Below are 22,998 nucleotides of genomic sequence, written 5' to 3' on the forward strand. Positions count from 1 at the left end.
ATGCCACAATCAACACAGCTTCAAGAATACTTTTTTAAAGTCTTTGCAAAGAAATACTTACATAGTGTTTATAGATTCCTAGTGTGTTAACTGGTTGGGATCTTACCAGCTGTAAATTAGAAAAACCATTAGATTTATTTGCTAAAGACTATAACGTGAAACTCAAGATTTTGCAAGCAGAGTCTAATTCTGTTTACATAAAGCTTGTTAGCTCTAGTAACAACATACCTTACAGTTAATTCCAGATATAGATAGCTACAGAAACTGTGAACATATTTGCTTATTAATATCAGAAGCCTGGCATTTTGTTAGGGTTATTAATGTTTACAATTATAAACATTCAGGTCATGAGTTATAATATTATGATATTAGATGAAATTAGACAGGACTATAGCATATAACAATCAGCTATTTAAGATGACAACATGGCATAGCACCATCAATAGTAGATTTAGATATATTCTTAATAATCTGATAGGATTGTGAACTGTAACTATCCTCCAGAAATGGCCCTTTCGTATTGCTTTCCAAGGAACTGGAAGTTTGAGCAGAGGCAAGTCCCTTTTAAGACTGATATGCCATTGAGCTAGAGTCATTGTTGTCAGTGCTCTATTTACCTCCAAGGAAATTTTGACCTCTCTGGTGAAAGGGCAGACCAGGCCTAGGCTTTAGAAAAACAAAACAAAAAGGTCTCAAGTAAATTATTAGAAGGTAGATTATCGATGAATTTAAAGATTTTGATCCATATTTGGTCTTACTTAGAGTATCCCGAACTTTTGTAGGATCCTTCCTATGGCAAATTATGTCATGAGAAAACTAATGCATATTTAGAGTGCTGTTATAGCAGCTCTCTTTATATAGCCACATAATATGCTTCCACTCATTTTTTTTCTTTGATTAGAAATATGCTGCTATTTATGTCAAGGGGGTGGAAATGGAAGACATTGCGAGATGTTACCATAAATGGCTGGGAAATGGAATATAACAGAAATACATTTCTTTTGCTCTGAGAAAGGTGTGGGAGGAAGAATAAGATCAAATATAAGCACAAGAATTTTACCCTCGAAATAAAATGCAGATTGCTACCCAAGTATAGCAGCCCACAAAAGTAATATTGTGCAGCGTCTTAACAGGCTGTAGGGTCTGTTTTCAGCTAGGATGGGGGCATTAGTTCTGCAGGTCTGATTGCAATGCAAGAAGTCTACAAGTCAGTCCCTGAATCACAGAACAGAGGACAGGGAACGTGAGCTTGTCCTGCCAAGAGCGTAATGTGGCAGTCAGTCCCGAACAGAAAGGATCGAAGAGGGAAGCTCATTGTACTGATGAGAATCTACAGAAAATGAAAAGTATAGTGTGGTCTCCTGAAACCATCTGCCACTGTTTCTATGGAGGCAGGGGTGATGGAGGTGGAGAGGGCCTCTTTGGTGGGCAGATTCCCAGGACCTTCCTTCCTAAACACCAGGTGGATTGCACTGGTCTTTGAATCTATAATGCACATTCCAAGTGACCCATTTATAAATGTGTCAATCAGGATAACTTTCTTGGCTCAGCCAAATGTAGACACTTTCACATGGAAATAATGCTAAAGCCATAATGTGTTATTTGTGCTCAAACTGGATTACACACAAGCAGGGCAGTCTGCTTGGCCTGATATTATTATATCAATAGGACATTCCTTTACCCTCCACAGCTTAAAATCTGTCAAAGAAACCTTATTCCAACTGTGCTGCCAGCAGGCAGTTTGGGTGAAACATTGTTGGTATTCTCAGAAAGTACTGCAGATTGTAGTTGGCTTGTTACACTAAAGCCTCAGAGGAACCATTGGGCCAAAGCAAAACAAAAAACCCAGTCCTTCATCAGCCGCAGTGTTTTATTGCTCCAAACCCCAGTGTTTAAAAAGTGTCACAACAGTGATGTGATTAGAAATACACATTAAATCCCTGCTGAGATCAATATAAAGGGTTCTGCTGATTTCAACAGCCTTCCAATTAAATATTTGAATAGTCCTTCCAATGAACCTCAGAAAAAAGCACCTGTTTTGATAGCCATTTAAAACCAACACTTGGCACAGTCCCTTTCAAGGAGTTCATTAGCTGCTGCTTTAGCAGAAGCAACAGCAGCAGGAGAAACCTGGCATTTGCCATGGATAAACTTGTACAAGATTGTGCCTGCAGTTCTCTCCTGCTTGTGTGGTTTATGGTTCCACTGGGCAGGAAAAGAATCCAGAAGGTGCTGTGGAAGGGACTGGTCACATGTGCTCTTCTGCCAAACTGCCTGAAGCTCTCTGGGTGGTTAACAAAAGTTACACTATTTCAATTTATAGTTGTTATATTCAAGTTGTTTAGATTGTGCAGAGACAGAATTTCAGAGAACAGAACGAGCAAAGGCTGAAATAATGTAAGCCGTATAAGCATTGAGTACATCACAGCTAAAAACCCATTTAATAATGGATGTTGCATCTAATAACACAAGGCATAAAACAGTTTCTAAACCATGGGATTAGCAGAGATGTCCATTTGGGCCACTTATTTCATAATTGTCCACTGTGGAATTTCTTACCCATTTTTCAGTTTTGGCCTCAGCATTAGGTTCAAATAGTGCACAGACATAGGACATTAAGACAATTGAGTATGCATTTTAAAGATTATCCAATGATTTCAATAAGCAATACACTAGAAAGGAAGAAAACTTAAGCAAAGCATTTTTAAAAGAAATCTACAAACTTAATTGGATTGTATTTTAAAAGATTAGAATTATTTTAGGCAACATCCTTAAAAACATTTATAAGAGATGAGATCATTAAACATCTGGAGATATATGAGCTCAACAGAGAGTTGTCATCAGGATTTCAAAAAAAGATAAATTTAGTCTGAGAAAATGAGTGGAATGTTTAGGGTGAAGATAAGGTGAAGTGACGGAGCTTGGCATTTTGAAAGGACATCGGTCCTGTTTGTTTCACAGATGACTTTCCCATTTGATCATACTCTGCTATTTGGGAAAAAAATCCTCTTGCACACTGTGTAAAGCAGCACGTGCATGTATCTGTTTTTCCATATTTACCTGCAGTTTGATTCAACCAGCTGCATGCTTTCTACAACTCTTGGCTAGGACATCCTCAATGGATCCCTAGCTTCAGTGAGCATCTTCTCACTGCTATTGTCACCAGCTGTTCTTGTTCTTTCCCATTATTGAGACTCCTTCTCACTTGACAGTCAGTGCACCAATGAGCAAGTAGGCAGGCAATCTACCGTTCCTCCTCCTCACTACTCTTCTTCCTGTCTGGACCAGAATGAGACGCAGGTGAACAATCAGGTTGCAAAGAGAAGGGGCCCCCACAGGTTACTTTTGTCAGTGAGCCCTTGCTAGGCAGGTGCCTAACCATGGCTACCCTTGATGCCAGCCACCTCCTAGTTGCCCAGAATTTTATGTAACCATTGTAAAGAATGATAATAAAAGGGAGCCTTCAGGGTAAAGAATGGGAGTACAGAAAGCAAAATACTGTAGCAGTTATATTCTGCCCCTTCCTACTACATTTCCCAGAGTGACATCAAAGTGATAAGGTATAAGAACATAAGCCTTGGTGGATCAGGATTCATCTTGTTATGCTGAGTACTCTTGAGCAGTACACCTCAAAAGGGGGTGTTTGCTTTCCCAGATACCTCTGGAAGTTTAGGATCTTTTGTTGGGGTCTGAGGCACACTCCAAAGAAACTGTGCCTTGGCCTTATATTAACACCCACACAGAGAAACAAAAGGAAACTTTATCAAGGTTATTTATCAAGGAAATGTAAAACAGGTACAAAGTCCTTACCTGATGTTTACTAAGAAGCAAATATTCCTATTGCATCCCCATCTTACTCTATATTCATAAAGAGGTAAAGCGCCTTCTACCTAATACCGTATGACCGATAGAAGGAAAGGGGAAAAAAAGAAGGCAAGAAAAAAAAGACAGCTCCTGTCTGTTGGTTGTCCTACGCACTCTAGACAGGTTGAACTCTAGACAGCAGTTCTTTTGAGGGCAGGAGTGCAAGCAGTCCAAGTTCCAGGCTAGTTGCAAGGCCTGAGTTCAGAGCTTGCCCACTTCCATTTACTAAGTCCAGTTTAACCAGCTACCTCCAGAGCAGTAGAAGTGAATTCCATAGTTTAATTATGCACTGTGTGAAGAAATACTTCCTTTTATCTGTCTTGAATCTCTCATCAATCATCATGGAATAACTCTGGGTTCTAGTATTATAACCCAGTTATAATCTAATATTATAGGGACTGCAGGTGGTGCAGTGGTTTAAACCGCTGTGCTGCTGGGCTGGTTGATCAAAAGGTCGCTGGTTCGAATCTGTACAACAGGGTGAGTTCCCGTTGCTCCATCCCAGCTCTTGCCAACCTTGCAGTTCGAAAGCATGCAAATGCGAGTAGATAAAAAGGTACCACCGAAGTTCAAAAGCATGCAAATGCGAGTAGATAAAAAGGTACCACTTCGGTGGGCAGGTAACAGCGTTCCGTGCACTTCAGTATTTAGTCATGCCGGCCACATGACCACGGAGACTGTCTGCAGACAAACGCTGGCTCTCTCAGCTAGGAAGTGGAGATGAGCACCGCCCCCAAGAGTCAGGCATGACTGGACATAATGTCAAGGGGAAACGTTTACCTTTACCTTTCACTAGTATTATAAAGGAGGAATAAAAATGTTTCCCTGTCCACCTTGTCCAACACCATGCATAATTTGTACATTATTTTAAAATTTTTATTATTTTCCTAATAAATTTCCCTTTACTCAACTTTTCTCAAAGCTCAAAGTTGCAACTTTCCCTCATAGGGTAGTTGCCCCAGCCTTTTCGTCATATTAGTTGCCTTTTTCTCCATCTCCCAACTCTACAATATTTTTAGGTGCAGTGACAAGAACTGTACAGACTGTTCTAAATGAGTTGCACCATAGAACTGTGACCTCTGGTTTCTACCTTTGCTACTCTGGAAGATATTCTAGCTGAGTAGCCTCCAAACATTTTGAAGGGATTTGACCTCTTTCAACTTTTTGTTAATTTTCTATTTTTGAAGTCAAATATGAATGCACTGGACTTCCTTGCAATTTTCCCCTTCAATATTTTTTAACTCTGATGGCAATGTAGTCACTATTTCCAATTGGTTCAACAACATTTACATCTCTTACTTGGACCTTTGAAGATTAAATCCAGGGTTACCTCTCTTCTGATCATTTTAGTGTGTAGTCATTTAGAGCATTGAGAAATTTAACCGCTTCATAATTCGTTTATCCAGCCACCCATTATCACAACATTTCCTCATTTGGAGGTGTACCCAATTCATTTTCCTTCTCAAGATCACATTGAGCATTCTGGTATGGGGAATGACAGCATGTTCCTAGTACTAAATTAGCTTTGGAGCTTGTTAGAGTCATCTGCTGGGATTCTGTAGAGGAGTCCGCCCCTTTTAGGCATTCCAGTCTCCTCAAAAATATGCCTTCTTCGACATACAGGACAGCACCTCCTCCAGATTGCCCTTCCTTGCCCTTCCTATGGAGTTTATATCCACAGATAATTGCATCCCACTGGTTCTCTCCATTCCATCAGGTATGATAATAAGTACCCAGAAGCTATATAACAAGACAAATTAGAAATGACTCATGCTTTTAATTTTAGCTAGACTTTAAATAGCCTATGAGAAATACCCACTGATATTAATGGAAAAACTCCCATCAGTTTTAGAGGTCAAATACTGGAAAGTAAACATAGGAGAACACAGGGAAATCATCTCCAGTGTTATCTTCAATCAGATAAATTAGATTTTCCAGGAATTATGCACTGGAGAATATGGGGTTTGTGCCAATGTGCAATGTAAAGTACAGCTGGACTGTTTCTCAGGCAGCAGTTGACTCTGCAAGGTCCAATTTCTATCATGTTGAAAAGACGGGATTGTGTACACCCCCAGATGTCGCTGGGACTGCAGCTCCCATCAGCCTGTGGTGAAGGGTGATGGGAACTGCTGTCTATATGGTCCCTGTATTTGATAGACATTGTATTGTCATAGACAGCTATGTCTGACTGCCAAGAAGTGGCCACATGGGCATCAGCAGGAGTGCTCCTGGTCTAGCACACAGTGTCACTCCTATATTTGACAGAACGGGGCATATTTCACTCAGGTAGCAGCAAAACCAGTTCCTTGACAGCACCAGTTTAAATTGCAGGTGGGGTTATTACATAATTCAGTGCTTCTCTATGTGTCGCTTTAAAAGCTCCTTCTTTGCACATAGAAAATTAGATGCCAAGGAGAAAAGCTACTTTTCCCTCCGACATAATAGTTTTAGATACACAAAGATCCTTTTTCCATAGGGAAACATTTTCCCATTGCGTTTCTTCTCCTACCATTTAAAGTGGAACAGCCAGGAACAATTTTATCTGTTCATAAGCTGCTTCTGTGTACCAGACTTAGTATTAAACAGGAGTGTGTTATATTTTAAAATGCCCAATGCATAATCACATTATACAGAAGTGAGAAATCTTTTGCCTCTCCTCCCACAGCTTCTGTGTGATGCCCAAAGAGAATTTAACAGTGTTGCCACATGCTACGTTGTCCAGCATTTAGTGTGTGGGCACTTTGCATAATACCATCTTCTTTCAGGGACTCTCTCATGTTTTGCAACCATTTCTGCAATTTATTCACTCATTTATGTATTTTAGTGTGAGGACATGTAGTATTTTCTGAAGATAGCAGAGTAAAGCAGAATGAGAAACTCAGGTATTTTCACAGTTTCACTGTGCTGGAGCATTGCTTTGTAGTAGCGTAATAGAGATATTGAAAGGCAAAGCAAGAAAAGCTGTATGGGGAGAAACACGTGGAAAAGATATGATCTTAATTTCACAAAGAATGCAAAAGCAGAAGCCTCAGTAAAGTGCAAGTTAAGCATTGGATCATATAGAGAAGACCTGGTCCTGCATTTCCTGACTTAGGCCTTTCCCACCTAGAGCCATATGATCTCAGACTGCTAGTAGCTCTCCATGTGTCTGTGCATGGCTCTCCCTGTCTCTCTTACCACTGAAGCACATCTTCCTGGAGGAATCAAAGACTGAGGCTTCAATGTGCAGACTGTCATCTTTATCCTTGAACTACAATCCTTCCCTTGCAAATTTATTTATTACATGTTTATACTGCCCAATAGCCTGAGGGCTCTGTTAACAAGATCAAATAATGCTGAGATGTTTATGAAAGTATGATGAGTAGGAAATTGTATCTCCATCAACTTTTTCTTGGACCTTAACATTCAAGCAATGAGGAAATAATGTCACAAAGAAAACAGAAATCACCAGCTGCTTCTCAAGGTCTCCTAAATTATTATTGCTTCACCATCCTAGCAGTAATGAAGAATCCAAAGCAAAATTCCTCAAGGGTAAGTATTCTGAGTTGTCCCATGGATTGTATCCGACCCAAACATCACTAGCAAAATTGGCAAGGAAACAAGGTAGTTGCCCTCATAATGAACAGTAAAGGAATTCTAAGCATTCTTCTCTTAGACATATCTATGCCAATAGAATTCCTTTGTTCTGAGGTGCCATTTAAATGTATGAAATGAGTGTTTTGGTTAGCAAACATGCCTATATTTTTCATATTCTTATAAGCATTTCAAGTGTTCTCTATCAGGACAGCAGTTAAGGGCCTGTTAAATGGAAGTCGATCTTATTCTTCTTAAAAATGCAGGTGCATTTTACAACAAGTTTTAATTTTGGGCAGAATTATAGGAAGAATCATACTGAATCATATATTTCAAAGCTCCAGCGTTCCAAAACTGTATATCCTGGCATTCTAAACTAAAGCTGAACATGCCTGGGTGTAGATGGGCTTGCATTAAATACATTGTCTAATCTTTTTGTGGGTTACCACCCTAATTAGAAAGAAGTGTTTGCAAATGAGGTACATTGCAAATGAGGTATATTTATAAATACTAATTTTACATTGCCTAAAAACTTGAAATCTAAGTAGTTCATAACAATATGGGCAACAAGCAAAAACTATGGGCAAATATTATTTATGAAATTGATACAAAGGGTTTAGATTCAGAATAAACTTCTAATGTAATGGATCAATATCCAGTTTAGCACTCCCACTAACATAATCTATGGTGTGCTGGGGTAGGCAACCTCGGGTACAAAACCAACAGCATTTGGTGGAGCAACATATTTTGCCAGAAAACCCATCCTGCCAGTAAATTCTGTTGGCATTGTGCTACAGGTTGCTTATGTTAGTGCAAAGGAATTTATATTTGTACTAGTCCCAAATTGGATACTGCTTGTGTCATTTTATTTTTAAAATTGTTCTCTGAATATTGGCCTGTTCACTCTCCTAACTGACACTAGATGTCACTTTCTCTCACTAATGGACAATCATGAATAATTCCTGAAGTTTTGAAGAAGTCTCTTCTGTTTAGATTACTCTATTCTTGTTTGTTTGTTTTTTTTACTTGTTCCTTAGCCAGTTAGTCTTGCTTTAGAGTGTCAATATCACTTGCTCAAAATGTGTTAGCAATCATATAACATTATTTTAGGTAAAATTTCATCAAATAAATTCGGCTGTCTTATTTTTCCCACTACATGTGGTGTAATTCATATAGCCTTAGGTCTAAAAGTAACACTGATCTGGTTCGCATGTAATGACATCCCAAGTTTTAAACAACCCACTGTTTATTGTTGGGTTAACTGCCTGGTTGTTTACTTGTTAATCAACCCAGTACCGTGGGTTCACGCATCATGCTCAACAACCTACAAACAGACTGATCACATTTTGTTGATTAAAAGCTCAAATAAGTGGCATGCCGCAGGCTATGCCCCTTCTGTCTCCCATATCCCCCTGATAATTCATGGGTTGTTTCATTCAAGGCCTAGTTTCAAACTGGCTCAGTTTGATGGTTCCTGCACTTTTTAGCACATTGGTTAGGGACCCAAACATATTCATATGAACCAGTTCTGTGTTGCTTACTGATCAATATTAATATATATTAGAGGACCATGACCATGATGTGTAATTCCTGAGATTCCATATAACACATGTGCCTCTCCATTTATTTCCAACATCAAAAAAGCATTTTCCTCCTCTTTTAATTTTTGGTCTTTATTAGCATTGTTTCAACACTATTGACAATTGACTTCCAGTAATTTTAAGTTCAATACTGTAGTCCAGCATGAAGCATTCTTACCTAGAAAAATTAATTGTTCGATTCGGCTAGAGGTAGTGTGGTATAGTGCAGGGCTGGGACTCAGGAAGCATGGGTTTTTTTGCACTGGTTGCAAAGAGAGCAGGGTAGAGAGGGGTCTCCCAGCACCAAGCTCACAGGACCTTAAAGCTGGAACTTCAGTTAATCCTAGGACTCCCTAGACAATGACATTTGCAGCCATAATTACTTCCATTCCAAAATACTGCAAGCTAAAAGCTTCCAGTTATCTCATTTTGCCTTATAGTCAGGTTCTAGCCACTCTTCTTGGAGTTGAACATATGTCTCATTACAATAAAATACCAAGAAATGGTTTAGGGTCAGGATAACAAGTCTACTTCTCTACTTATTCTAGCATTAGATAGCAATGTTTCCCTTGTATCATATTATTTCCTAATATGGGAGTGAATTACAAGCTCAAGAAGAAAGTAACAAAGACCTTACCTGAAAAAAAGTAAAAAACACGTGATGTTTCTCCAAGGAGCTAAAAGAATCTGAATAACTGAACCCCATGCAAAGACATCCAGTTAAAATATAACACAAATGTTGCATACTTATACAGGTGACAATATATTAAAAAGTGATCTTTGAACAGCCTGGTAGTTAAAAAATAAACCTTATTTTTCACATTTTCCTCGAGAAAAAAAATGCTTATAGTGCAAATCAACCTAATGAAAAAGTAAATGAACTATTCCAGTCCAACGGTTGTTTCCAAAAAGAAGGCAAGTTTCTCTATTTTAGACACCATAGATTCCAATAAGGTGAACACACATCAGCCTAACACCAGTGTCACTTATAGTCAGGAATCCTATAAAACCTCAACTCAAAAGTTGAGAAGAAAGCAAAAGCATGACTGCTGTGCCCCATAAATGAATCCATCAGCTATACCGCCAGGGTCTGTGGTGATACTGTTATTCCCAGCTGTCATGGAGTGGCATACCAGCAGTGCTCAGAGATCAGCTTGGCACAGAAGAACCCAGTCTGCACCTAGTCAGCAGGGAGAGCTCCATGATGTCAGCCTGTTCCACCACATGCAGGTGGGAGCCACTGTGGAGCAGGCAACAGCACAGCAGCACTTTCAAGAGCACTTTCATAGACCATAAGCACACTGTGATGGTAGTGAAGGAGGCATCCTTCTCTGCCACTCTTGTATCCTCAGTGAGTTGTCCAGCTCAACTTTTATGTGTGATTCAAGGCCTGCTTCAGCTTGAGCCCTGGGGAGAGCCTCAGAAGCATTCTGTGTGGCATTTTTGAAAGACACTTGGAGGGTTAAAATGCTTGCCTCCATCTTAACTTGATTTCCCTGACGGATCCTAAAACAACCCAAGTGAATTTATGTTGTAGGGTGGCAAAAAATACCATAAAACAAGCAAGCAAACAAGCAAATCTCCTGAGCAGCTACCTGGAGTATAGGTTTGAACCCTTCAGCATTTACTTTGGCTCCAGCTCAACTCTGGATGAATCTTACCTTTAGTGGGATTAAAACTAGGCACCTAAATTATACTATCCAATCAACTTCACTAAAGAGAAAATAAATGTTTTCAAAGACTCTTGAGGAAGATGGTTTTTGCTCCCTGTTTCAAAGATGCATGCATTCTCAACTCCACACAGAACAGTGCTGGATAGCTGTTGAACGCTGCCTGGGATGCTTGTATGTCTAATTTGACAGAGCCACGGACACAGAAGACACCAAAAGGCCCACCTGATCAATTTGACATTCATGCCATTGGACTGTCCATATTCCTTTTCCCAGGGCCAGTATCAAGGGTGGGCATGGTTGGGCACCTGCCAAAGGCCCATGCTCCAACAGAGTTCCATTGACTTACTCCTTCTCTTTCCTACTGCAACCAGCTTGTATAGCTGCCTTTTGACCTGGCCCAGTGTTGATGATGAGGAGGAGGAGGAGGAGGGGGATGTCATTATTTGTTCATTGGCTCTGTGCCTGTCAAAAAAACATGTAGTGGTAGAAATGAGAGTGGCTCATTGCCTTACCCAGTTATCCTCAAAAACCCTGAGCTGCCAGTCTCTGCTCCAGATTAACTGAAACAGTCCTGATCATAATGTGGCGCAGTCAAAGAACAGGTACATGCTGAGCAAGCATTTCCAAATGACTCAAGAAAGCAAGTTGAACCGTACATTTGGGGAAATACATAAGCCATCACAGTGAATGATCCTAGGTAAAAACATTTTCTAGCAAAATAAACAAGAGTTTTCAGAAGTCTATTATTTAGTTAGTTATTAAAAGCTTTTCTAATCCATCCACCCCTAGCGTTCCAGGACAACTTACAATGAAAAATGAGTAAGATAAACAAAACAGCACAGCATCCAACAACTAAGATGATAAAACCCCAGTTAAAATCATCTAGGCATTAACATGATGGGAAAATAAAAAGGTTTTCACCTGACACCCAAAGGAATATTTTCATCCAAGGCGGGGAGAAACAGCCAAATATATGCTGAATTCTTTCGGAAGATCAGGTTCCACTGGAACTTTACTAAGAGTTAATTTCAGAAAGTCACTGTACAAGTTACCAGGAATGGTGATCAATGCCAGTGGTGTGGTGTATGCACTCTCGGTTTCAGTCTGATTGTTGAAGGAGCTATCCATGGTGCCAAAACCTAGGGTGGGGGGAAGATGATTCAGCACCATGGATAGCTCATTAAAAGTGAGACCAAATCCTGAAGTGGATATACCATCCAACTGACATTAAAACTGTCAGTCTTCACTAGTTAGCATGTGGTTATTTATTCTTATTTGGCATACACATGCACACACATGGAAAACAAGCTAATAATGTGAAATAGTTGCAGCCTTTCCTAAGAAAAATCGATATGCTGAATTCAGGAGTCTATGATGTTCAGTTCCAACTTGTACAAAGCAGCTTGGAATAATTGCTGGAATGGAGAATATATCTTATATGGAAGGATAAAGGTAGACTTATTTAGCCTTGCAACAAAGAGAGAAGAGAGGATTTTATTCCACTGCACCCAAATATGGAGGAAGGGTTTTCCTAAGAAAAAGGATAACCTGAAGACAAAGAACAAATCCATTTAACCTGTTCATGGATAAATGTGGGTTGGAAATTAGAAAAAAGTCCCCACCATGAGATACCAGGATTTCCCTAGCTGGATCCTCCTCAACTCTTGTAAATATAAATGTATGTCTATGCTTGTTTATTTATTTGTTTATTCTGAATTACAAACAGCTGTAGTGTCTTCCAACAATTGAACTAATTATATGGTAGCAATATTAGTGGCTTAACAGGAGAAGAAATGTGCTTGGGTGGAAATATTTGGAGTTCATTATCAACAGTGGAACTCATGCTGTACTGCAAGGGTGACTGCTAGTGATCTAATCTCTGATTAGAGATACGCATCTCAAATAGTCTTCCCACACATGAACAAGGATGGTGCTGCAAAATGCTTCTTCACAGAAGTGTTCCTTGCAGGAGGTATACACTGGACAACAGTGTGTCCCCCCCCCCTGCCCCCCACAATCCTGTCACATGCAGCCTCTAGGCCAAAGCTGCCTATTCCATATAGGTGTTTGTCAGCAAGACAACTAATTTTTTAATGTCTGTTAACATATTTTATAACATGTGTCTTTCTTGTCACATTTAAACAATGAAGTAAAAGTAATATTTCATTAACCAGAAGATCAAGAGAATTTCCAATGGAACCCTTTAGCAGATGTTAGCATCAAAGAAAAATATTTCTTTTGTGATGGGGATCACAGTAGCTTTGTTTCTAAGTTACATTCTGATTGTGACAGACATGAACCCAGCTTTGCATAGGTTAGAATAGATAAAATTGGAATTTAATACAGCAAAGCAAACCCTTCAAGCAAACTTACACAACTGTCAGAATTGAACACTGTGTGTGGCTTCCAGCACCACTTTAAGCCCGGGGTCACTATATAGCCACCCCAAGTTTACAGTATCCTGAGAACCCCAGCTGTGCTGAACCAATGATCAGATCCAGCAGGAGTCCTCAGGTACCTCCCAGGGGACCCCATGGAGACACTGGAGAGTGGGGATGACAGTTACCCAAGTGAGTGTTTCAGCAGCTGTCATCCACTTCCTTGCCCTGCACTCCTGTTGCTGCCTGGAGAGTGGAACTGCTTGTGCACATTTTCAGGGGAAAGCCGGGGGGGGGGGGGGGTGACCTTTCTTCAGCCTACCAGTTCTCCTCAATTATATTATCTCAGCTTGGGTGTGGGATAATACGGCAATTCTGCCTTGCCTTTAGTAATCTGCAAAAGCCAAGTGTCTTTTTTATTTTCCTTTCCTTTGAATGAGCCTGAATGCATGAATGTGATGAAAATGTGGTAAAATGCATAATTTATTCAAGACACAACCCTTTGGCCCTAGACATTGTGTAGATGGCCATTGGATTGGTTGGAGTCCCAGCTCTGACCTCAGAAAGATGGGAGCTGTGACTCAGAGTATGCAGTAACCTCCTTCCAGTCTGTGAAGTGCAGCTGGTACCGTTCTTTCCACAATGACTGCAGCTCCAAAATTGCAAGCATGACTTTGGAGCAGGTGGGAGGCATTGGGAGGAGGAGTGAGAGACTGCCAGAATATGAGGAATCCCAGCAGTGTCTCAGCCTGTCTTTCTGGCAAGCAGGGGCAAAAGGCATAGACAGCTGAAATTGACTGTGTCTCTTGCAGGATAGAAGTGTAGCAACAATCCTTGCCTCTGCATTCCTTCTGCCTTCATTTGGATGCTTGTTAATCCACCAAGTTTGAAGGGTTACAGGCGCTTTCATTGGATGGTACGGTAAAACGTTTGATTTCAATCTTGCCAACCCTGTTCTCAATTCATGCACCAGTAAAAGAGGATAGGTATGGATATTTTCTGAAAACACAGCCCCTTCAAACATCAATGATATCATCTGTATGATTTTATACCTGTACCCTTGCCTATTGTGCCTCTTTAGAACCATCTTTATTAAAATGTGTTGCTCTTTAAGATACCACAAGCTTCTGTGTTGTTTCTGCTGCAACAGAAAACAAGGACACCCCTCTGGAAATTTCTACCTTTTGCCAGTGTATTAAAATAGCTTCCAAAATATGATCACTGTGACTATAAACAGTTATCATAATCTCATGGCTATTGCTTCTTTGAGTGTTAGGCCCTCTCATAAACACCTGTATGATTATAATTATTTAGCATTTGCCGATTGTCTTCAGTGCTCTAACTAGAAATGAAACTATGGTGATATTTTCTGTATATCTAATGGTCAGTGCAAACTTTCATTATTTTTTTTAAACTTCCCAGTGACTATTCTGTCTAAACATTTACACTTTGTGCCTAGAAAGGAATTTTCAGCTACAGAACCACGTATCTAATCTCTTCTTTATTAGTTACTGGTTTTGACAATTCCAGGTCATGTACTGTTGAGAGATTATAATGTCCCAAGCTGAGCTGGCTCAGTCATAGAAGTTTAATAATTTCTATTTCAACATAATATCAAGTTGAATGGCAGTTACTGTAGTTTCATTTTAGGTTGCATTCAGTGAACTTGTCATATCACAGCTAAACAAATGCAAAATAAAACATTGGAAGCAAACATACAGATTCCACCATGCGCAACAAATGACTTACCAATGTAGGAAATGTATCCTACCACATTTATGATTTTTGATACTTTTGATTTGTCATTTTAGCATGGAACTGTAGAATGAAGTTTGAGGAAGTGACTGCTTCATCAATAAACCACAAGTTGGCTTTCACTATAGTTCCTTTCCCAAAGATCAGGTACCTCATTTCTTATCAGAAGGTCATAATTTATCATGGCAAAACCCTAAAGAAGTTTGAAAAGGAGTTCTTTTGATTTTACTTTTAGATAGCAGGTTAATTCAATATTGAATGTGTGCAACTGGGCTACTGGAAGCAGATTTCCTCATCTCCTCCTCCCAACAGCAAGTCCTCAAGTTCCCTCAAAATGTTATGTGGATAGTCAGAGAACCATGGTGAATGGGCTGTGCTATGATACAGAGAGAAGGCACCCTTCATAAGCAAATCCTCCACTTTTGAAAGGTGCCTCAGCCCAATTTTTACCCACACCACAGCCTAACCCATTCCCAGCCTTCTAACTCAGTAGAGCACTGTGAGCCACTTTGATATAAACAAGATGTATGTGTGCCACATCAGGTTAACAGCATACAAAATGACAGACACCCCTTTATTCGAGATGATAGTCTCTAGCGTGCAGCAATTCCCAACATAGCTCAGAAGAATGTCTACCTGTCAATAAAAGCATAAAGAGTAAAGCTTGCAGTGGAGGGTATTTCTCAATTCACATACTGAGCTGTTGCATATGAAAAGCATTGCAGGTAGAGATGGCACCTATGGGGGATCAATTCAGCATCTTCTACAGAAGCTGAAATTAATGGGTGTGTGAAATGGTTAAAGACATGTACTTTACAGATTATGAGAGTTTATGAAATAACTTTGTAACAGCATTTGGGATGAACTGGTGGATAATAAGGCTGAAGAGGAGCAACACATTGATTTGTTTCAAGGATTTACAGGCCATCTTTTAGGATGAAGCCTTCCAAAGTGGCTTACATCACAATCTAAAACTACAAAACACAATAAAACAAAGATAAAATCAAAATTAGCCGGGGGCCGCTGGAGATGAAGCGCATATGGGCAAAAAGTGAGCTGAGCCGGGGTGGGGGTCGCGGCAACAGAGATCATGCGTTTCAGCAAGTGCCCGCGGGCGGCAGGGCGCTGGGGCAGGACCCCCCCCCCCCCGAGGAGCTCGACACTTGCGTGGGGCACGCGGAGGGGCCAGGCGCGCCAGGGGGAGAGCTGTGGCGGGAAGCGATCACATTGTGAGGCTGGGGAGAAGGCAGCGTGGGGAGGGAGCCGACCGGGAAGCGCCAGCACCAAGGAGGGAGGGGGCTCCATCTTCGCCAAGGCCGGCTCTGTCTGTCAGTCTGAAGCACCTTCGCGTGCCGCGATGTGACAGCGGGAAAAAGTCAGTGGGTTTCAGGAATGCTGTGAGCGGGTGTGGCGGCGGCATGCCTGCTGCTCCGGGGCCACCCTCTCCCTCCGCCGCCCCCGTCGTCCTGGAGAGCAGAACTGCCGAGCAATCGGAAGGCGGCTGAGGCTGCAGGAGAGCGAGGGCGGCTCTCAGGGAGACTGGAAAGGCGGCCTCTCCTCCTCGCCACCGGCGTCTCTCCTCGGGGCGCGGGGGCGGGAGCGGCCCAGCACGGCCCTTCCTGCCGCCGCCGCCGCCGCCGCTGCTATCCAGGCGCTGCGCCTGCTGCAGTACTACGCGCCGCCGCCGCCGCCGCCGCCACTCCCCTCTCTGGGCTGTCATCAGGCATAAGAGACAAGCCGGGAGCGGCGGGAGAGAAAGTTCGTCGGCGCCTCTTCTTAATGCACCTGGCCGGGGCTCCCGGGCGTCAACGAAGAGGAGGGCTGTGAAAGCAGTTCAGCGGCCGGGCAGAGGCGTCGGAGGCAGCGGCGGCGATGCCCGCAATCCGACTGGCGGCTCGCCTGGGCTCGAAAGGTCCTCCGACTGGAGCACCGCGGGGGCGTGTGGCGATGGAGTCTCGCCGCTGCCCTTAGCGGCCAGTAGGCGCAAGATACAGCGGGCAGCCGTCGATCGTGGACTCCATGCCCTTTGCCCAGGAGCTGCACCATGGGGAGTCCCTTCTGGCACCTTGTCTTGCTGGGCTGCTCTGCCGTGGCTGCAGGTGGGTGCGCGCGCGTTTCTTTTCCTGTCCTCCTCTCTCTTGGCTGTTCCTTCAGTTATTTGCAGGTCTACTGATAGTTGAAGAGGATTTACTTTGAGGAACCGTTCCCGGCGACCAAAGTGAAGATGCAGGGAAAACTTGGAGTATGTCGCCCGCCCCGCCCCGTCCCGCAGACCCGTTCCTCGCCTTGAGCAGAGCTTGCAGGGGTTGGACGCCTGACAGTAATCCAAAGAAACGTCTCTTGTTACCTGCAGTCGGGCTCCTAGTTTGAACTCAGATCAACCGCGCTTCTCAACCCTCCCCCCCCCACACACACACACATACCTCCCTTTCTAAATGCCTTCGAGGTAAATGAGATAACAACATTCGCTTTCTAAACAGTTGATGGCTCTTCAGTGACTTCAGAAGAAAGGCAAGTGCAGCGCAACAGACAAACTTCAGACGGGTGACGTCTTATCCCGCCATCTAAAATTGGCTAAATAAACATATCCAGCCCAGACCGTTTTTGCGCATGGCTCAGGGATTTTGGGAAATGCAAAAAGCACCAAATTTATGGACATCATAAACTGCAATGTGGATCTATAGTGTAAAAACTATGAACTAAAGAGTAAGGAAGCAACAGACTCTTTAGCACCTTAAGGACTAGCACATTAATTATGGCATATAAACTTTCCCTACTGGGGCAGTCTCATTTCATTCAACACAAAAGTATCAGCAATAATGGTATTTCTGAGAAGCTAGTTGATATTTTCAATGGCAGAATCAAATGTCCAAGTTTTTTTTAAAGCAACTAAATATATTGGGTCTAAGCTACACTAACCTAGTTATTCTGTCGTTCCATTGAAATCAATGGGGTGTAAAGTAGTCATGACGTCCAACTGGTTTCAATAGGGCTAGAAAGCGCTCTGGGTGACTTTCGGCCCATCATTGGCTCTCAGCCTAGCTATTTCACAGGGTGGTTGTGAGAATAAAAGGCAGAGGAAGAGAAAGTCAGTGGAAATCACATTGGGTTCCTTGCAAGAGGAAAAAGGTGGGATAGAAATGAATGTGTGACTAAGTATTGGTCTAACATAGTGACTCAGAAAAAACATGTGAGGTCTGAATTACTTTCTGCAAAGGTTTGAGCATGTTGATATTAAATAAGTGAATGCCTTAATTAATATTCCTAAATATATAGTATCTATGAATAATTTATGGCATTTTCATCCTTAGTGCATCAAGAAACAGACCCTTTGCATTTAGAAACATTGTGAATTGTCTTTAAAACATGAGATAATTTAAAGAAAGCAACTTCCCTGCAGCCACATTGCTTTTAACTCTCCTTACCCTCATCCACACCATCAGAGCTAGGAAGGACAAGGTCCTGTCTGCAAGATAATACCTTGCAGAAAAAAATTATTTCCCAGCATATAATGAAACAATTTCCACTTGTATTTTATGTCTTATCATTTATACACATTACTCTGGGGTGGGGAGTGTTCAGAATGCCTACATTCTGGGGGGTGTTCGGAATGCCTACATTTTTCCTGCCTGCTACTATTGTTCATGCACAAGAGAAGAGATTGCAAATCTACAATGTGATGTGCACCTGGACTGATCCTTAAAATTTCCATTCCTTAGTCTGCACCATTGCCCTTCTGACAAAAGAATGAGTTCCTTGATATGAATTGGCCCAAGGAAGGAGAAGGTGAGATACAAAGCAAAAAAAAAATTACATTCATTCACACCCTTATGCCATGAATGGGTATCTATGCTTCCGGACCTGCTTTTTCCACCTGTTCAAGGTCTTCTGGGTAAATTGTATCCATCACTAAGGGCTCAATCCAATGAGTGCTTAGACAAAGAAAACTTCTACAACTTCCAACATGGTTGGCTGGGGCATGCTGGGAATTGTAGGACTTTTAACCAGCGAAGCATGCATAAGACTACACCCTAAATAATCAAGTTTTAGCTACTGGCAGTACAGAGAGAGAGAAACAACTTCAGTTTTAGAGAGAAAATAGGATTTACTAGTGTATTAGTAATATTTCTGTTGCTAAGTAAAAGCAGCTTAGCCATTCACTGCAGCTAATGGTGGGAAAAACAGCCTGCTGCACAGAGAAACTTAAAAAGCATTGCAGATTATTATATGTGAATACCTGGCCATATAAATGAATTCATGTAATATTTACAGTGTGTCCTTCAGCTATTTTCAGTGACTAAATATATTTCTTTTTAGTCTCATTATTAGCTTTTAATATGGTTGTTGTACAGGCAATTTGTAAGGCAATAATGAAATATTGTAAAGGCAAATAAATTTGGCTGAAAAAAATACTTTAACGGGAAACATATGATTTAGCCCCGAATTTTTTACAGGTGAGTCACACTTATACCTTGTGTGCTTTTGTCCATTACTACAGATTTTGTTCAGTGGTATGTATGGCATATAGCCTGGAAGGTAGTGTTCAGTTAACCATAAATATTAAGAGGGATGGAAAGAGAGAGCGAGAGAGAGAAAGAACGGGTGCCTCTCCAAGAACAGGAAATGCATTTAATATTCTTCTGATTGGCAGTGTGAAAAATACCTATTTTCTAAAATGGCATTTTTGTAATCTGGAGATAGATTAGTACAATGCCAGAAAAATGTCACATCATACCAAGTGGAGTTGTCCCTTTCACTCAGATTTTCTTCCTTGTACTACACTGAAAAATCAAATTTGCATGGCAGAGTCAAATGCCATGAAAAATATGTTATCTTAAGCTAAAACACATGAAACTTCTCTTTGACTCGAGGGCAGTGAAAATTAGCACCAACTAGGAAGCTAACGAGAAAATCCTAACTGGACCTGAAATAAATTTGTAGAAAAGTCCTAAATTTTCTTGGTGAGACTCTGATTCAGTAGTCTTTTGAAGATTTCAGTTTCATACAGTAAAAGGGTAGGGACTGAGTCTGATCTTGCATTTTGGCAATTTTTCAATGTAAGGGCTGTTTGGCTTTCAGTTAAATTGTTCCAGGACAACAAACTGTGTGTAGTGCCTGTTCAGACTCTCAGAATCTGTACGAGGTTTTTTGTTTGCTTCTTTGTTTGTTTGACAGGAGTTATAAGAAGCAAGCTTTTCTACGTCAACATTTTGTTTTAATAAGAGAATACTATAAAATGTTATGGAAAAAGTTGCCCCAGTAAGCAATCACCTGTTTATGTGGCAGGCAACTTGAATGCATTGCATAATAAGTCTGAAGAAGTATAGCAGCCAGCATATAAATTAGTCTAGTCCATGTCAGGTATAGCTGATAAGACACATGATAATAACTTATTTCCTTACTTCTCCGGCAAGTTGTGCAGATTAGTTAATGTTTGCACAGCACTTTGAAAAGGGCTCAGTGTTATTATGTGACTTTTACATTTGTATTTATTTACTTTTCTTGGCATGTGTGCTCCATGCATTTGAACTGAAATTATATACTTATATCCTGATCCTGAACACATCTACTTTGATGGCTTATGGTGAAACATTTCTGTTCATTGTTTTCATCAGGTCCAATATTTTATTGTGTTAAAACTGTTTAAATTGTTAAATGTTGTTAGATTTTATTATGTGTTAATGTCATGTATTGTTTATAATTTCTGTGAATCTCCCAAATAGCTTTGGCTTTGGGGTGATACTGAAATGATACAACAACAACACAGGATGTAGATTCTATTTATTTCAAATGAATATTGCATACATATTTAGGACAAGAGTCATATATCGAAGAAGTCTCAATTGGAAGGGAGCAGAAATATGGGTATCTACAGGAGAAGTCAAGGGAGTTCAGTCGCTCCATGGGTGATCCATAAATTCCCAGCTAGGCTTTCTAGAGATATGAGATATGAGGCATATTGAAAGATGAGGCAAATTGTGTAGCCCCTATTCTGCCCCTTGGTTTTAAGAGAAACTAACTTGCACCCACCTTTGAGCATTCAGTGAATAAAGTCATAGCAATGGTTATCACACCCACTGTTTGGGTGTGTTAACCCTTCTGCATGGCTTAAGACTTTTCAGACTGTTCTTGGTTAGGAAGTTTTTGCAGCATCCTAAAAAGTTAGAAATCTAGGATCTTAATGTTACCCAGATTAGACAGTACTGTGTCTACCAAAAAGCAGGTGGCAACAAAGAGATGATTTCTTCCTCTTTCTACTTCAAGTCTGGTAAATAATTTCTTTTCTAAATTTATAAACATTTGAAAAAAATACCTTGACAATGTATGAAACCAAAGTCCATCAGTATTAGATCTGTATTGCAGGAGGCAGGGAAGTGGCTGAGAAAGTGCAGGATACACCAGTCCTGCAAAGTAACCCAGTATTGTTGTTATTCCAGATTTGCAGGGGTGTGTGTGTTGGAGTAGGGTTATATTTCTTTGCAGTGTTGTCCAGTGTGGTGATCTAGTATCTTGATGTGTCAGTGTTTTAGGGAGATGCAGGTGGGGAAGCTGTTAAGCTGATTGTGCCAACAGTGCAATGTATTAACTGGTCAGAGGGGGTTGTTTGTGTGTGTGTGGCTTTAAAAGAACTTGCCAGTTTCAGATCTTGGAGGATACTGAAGTGGAACCTCTCCCCATCTCTCTCAAAGTGCAGGCTTGGAGTTGAGATCATGTTTCTCACAGCTTCTTAAAAGTTAGTGCTCTCTCATTGTGTTAGTAATAACTAACTCTATTGCAAGGATTATCAAGTGAATCTGAATCTATTATGTGTTATCTGTTGAGCAGAGCCTAAGAATGGATTAGAAGTGGACAAGTCACTCACCCCTAATGTTAACTACACCTTTGCCCCTGGAATGCATATTAACCCAAGTCATTACAAGAGTTGAAAAGAGTCCGGGAAAACATTAAAAATTTCAGCCGTGGGTGGAAAGACATTGTTCAAATACCAGGTCTGCCTCCTGAAAAAACATCAGAAGAGTGAATCTGATTGGCAATACCTTTGCCATGGGTGGGACTCCTTATCTTTGTAGGCACTGGTGTCCAGGCCTTGTCACAGCTCAGTAATCAGATCTACCAGAAATGGTGGATATGTTGTTTGATTCTAGCTGACCTTTTAAACGAAGAAAAAAGTGCAACCATAGATTAAATATGTAGTTCTAGAAGAAGTAAGCAATTGTAAATGAGTATTACTACAGTTCCAAGCCATTCAAAAGTTGAATATCAACTGTTATACGAAGTGGCTGATAACAATGTGAAAAGGAAAGGGAACAATCCAGTTGCTTTTAGAATCCTAAACCCTGATCAAGCCTACACATTTCTCTTTGCAGTGTTAAAGGCACTGGCCACTGACTCAAACCCCTACCCTCTCCAGCCACCTTCCCCAATCTGTTCCTTTCAGATGTTTTCAATTCATCAACCACAGCCAGTATGGCCAATGGTTAGGAATGCTGAAACCTATAGTTTAAAACCTCTGGAAGCATCAGATTGTGAAGGCTGCTCTAGAAAACATTCACCAATATTTCCAAGAGAGTGTAGATTGCTGTGCGCAAGTCATGTGAATTTATGAATGTTATGATTGGAACAGCTTTTCATGTTGACTATGGAATTGTGGGAGTTGTAGGACCTTTTCTATGTATATATCTATAGGATTGCACCTTTACTGCATGATTCAGAGCTATTAATTGGACACTGAGTAAATTGTGGCAAGTTGTTAAAGAAATGGGAGTACCTGATCATCTTATTTGTCTCCTGAGAGACCTATATATGGATCAAGAAGCAACAGTGAGAACTGGGCACAGAACCACTGATAGGTTCGAAATTGAGAAAGGAGTTCGACAAGGCTGTATACTGTCACCCTGCCTATTTAACCTATATGCAGAGCACATAATGAGAAAGGCAGGGCTAGATGAATCATAAGTTGGAATTAAGATTGCTGGGAGAAATATCAACAACCTCAGATATGCAGATGATACCACTCTCATGGCAGAAAGTGAAGAGGAACTAAAGAGCCTCTTGGTGCGGGTGAAACTGGCTGGCTGGCTTGAAACTCAACATTAAGAAAACTAAGATCATGGCATCCGGTCCTCTCACTTCCTGGCAAATAGATGGGGAAGAAATGGAGGTAGTGACAGATTT

The 22,998-nt window shown here is 41.0% G+C and overlaps 1 protein-coding gene across 4 annotated transcripts in view; it reads left to right on the forward strand.

Moving 5' to 3' along the window:
- Positions 1-22,998, forward strand: part of NTN4 (netrin 4) — a 76,528-nt gene that overhangs the window by 7,912 nt on the left and 45,618 nt on the right. For 2 of the 4 annotated variants that reach the window (XM_044455544.1, XM_044455545.1), the window contains exon 1: positions 16,561-16,922. The exons of the other annotated variants lie outside the window; for them this stretch is intronic. In XM_044455544.1, coding sequence (XP_044311479.1) covers positions 16,868-16,922 — 55 coding nt within the window. In that variant the 5' untranslated portion in view covers positions 16,561-16,867. Of the gene's footprint in view, positions 1-16,560; positions 16,923-22,998 lie in introns of those variants that run through there. 4 annotated transcript variants of the gene reach the window in all.

Source organism: Varanus komodoensis, unplaced genomic scaffold (genome assembly GCF_004798865.1).
Source record: "Varanus komodoensis strain SLA01 unplaced genomic scaffold, ASM479886v1 scaffold8, whole genome shotgun sequence".
NCBI classification, from domain to species: Eukaryota; Metazoa; Chordata; class Lepidosauria; order Squamata; family Varanidae; genus Varanus; species Varanus komodoensis.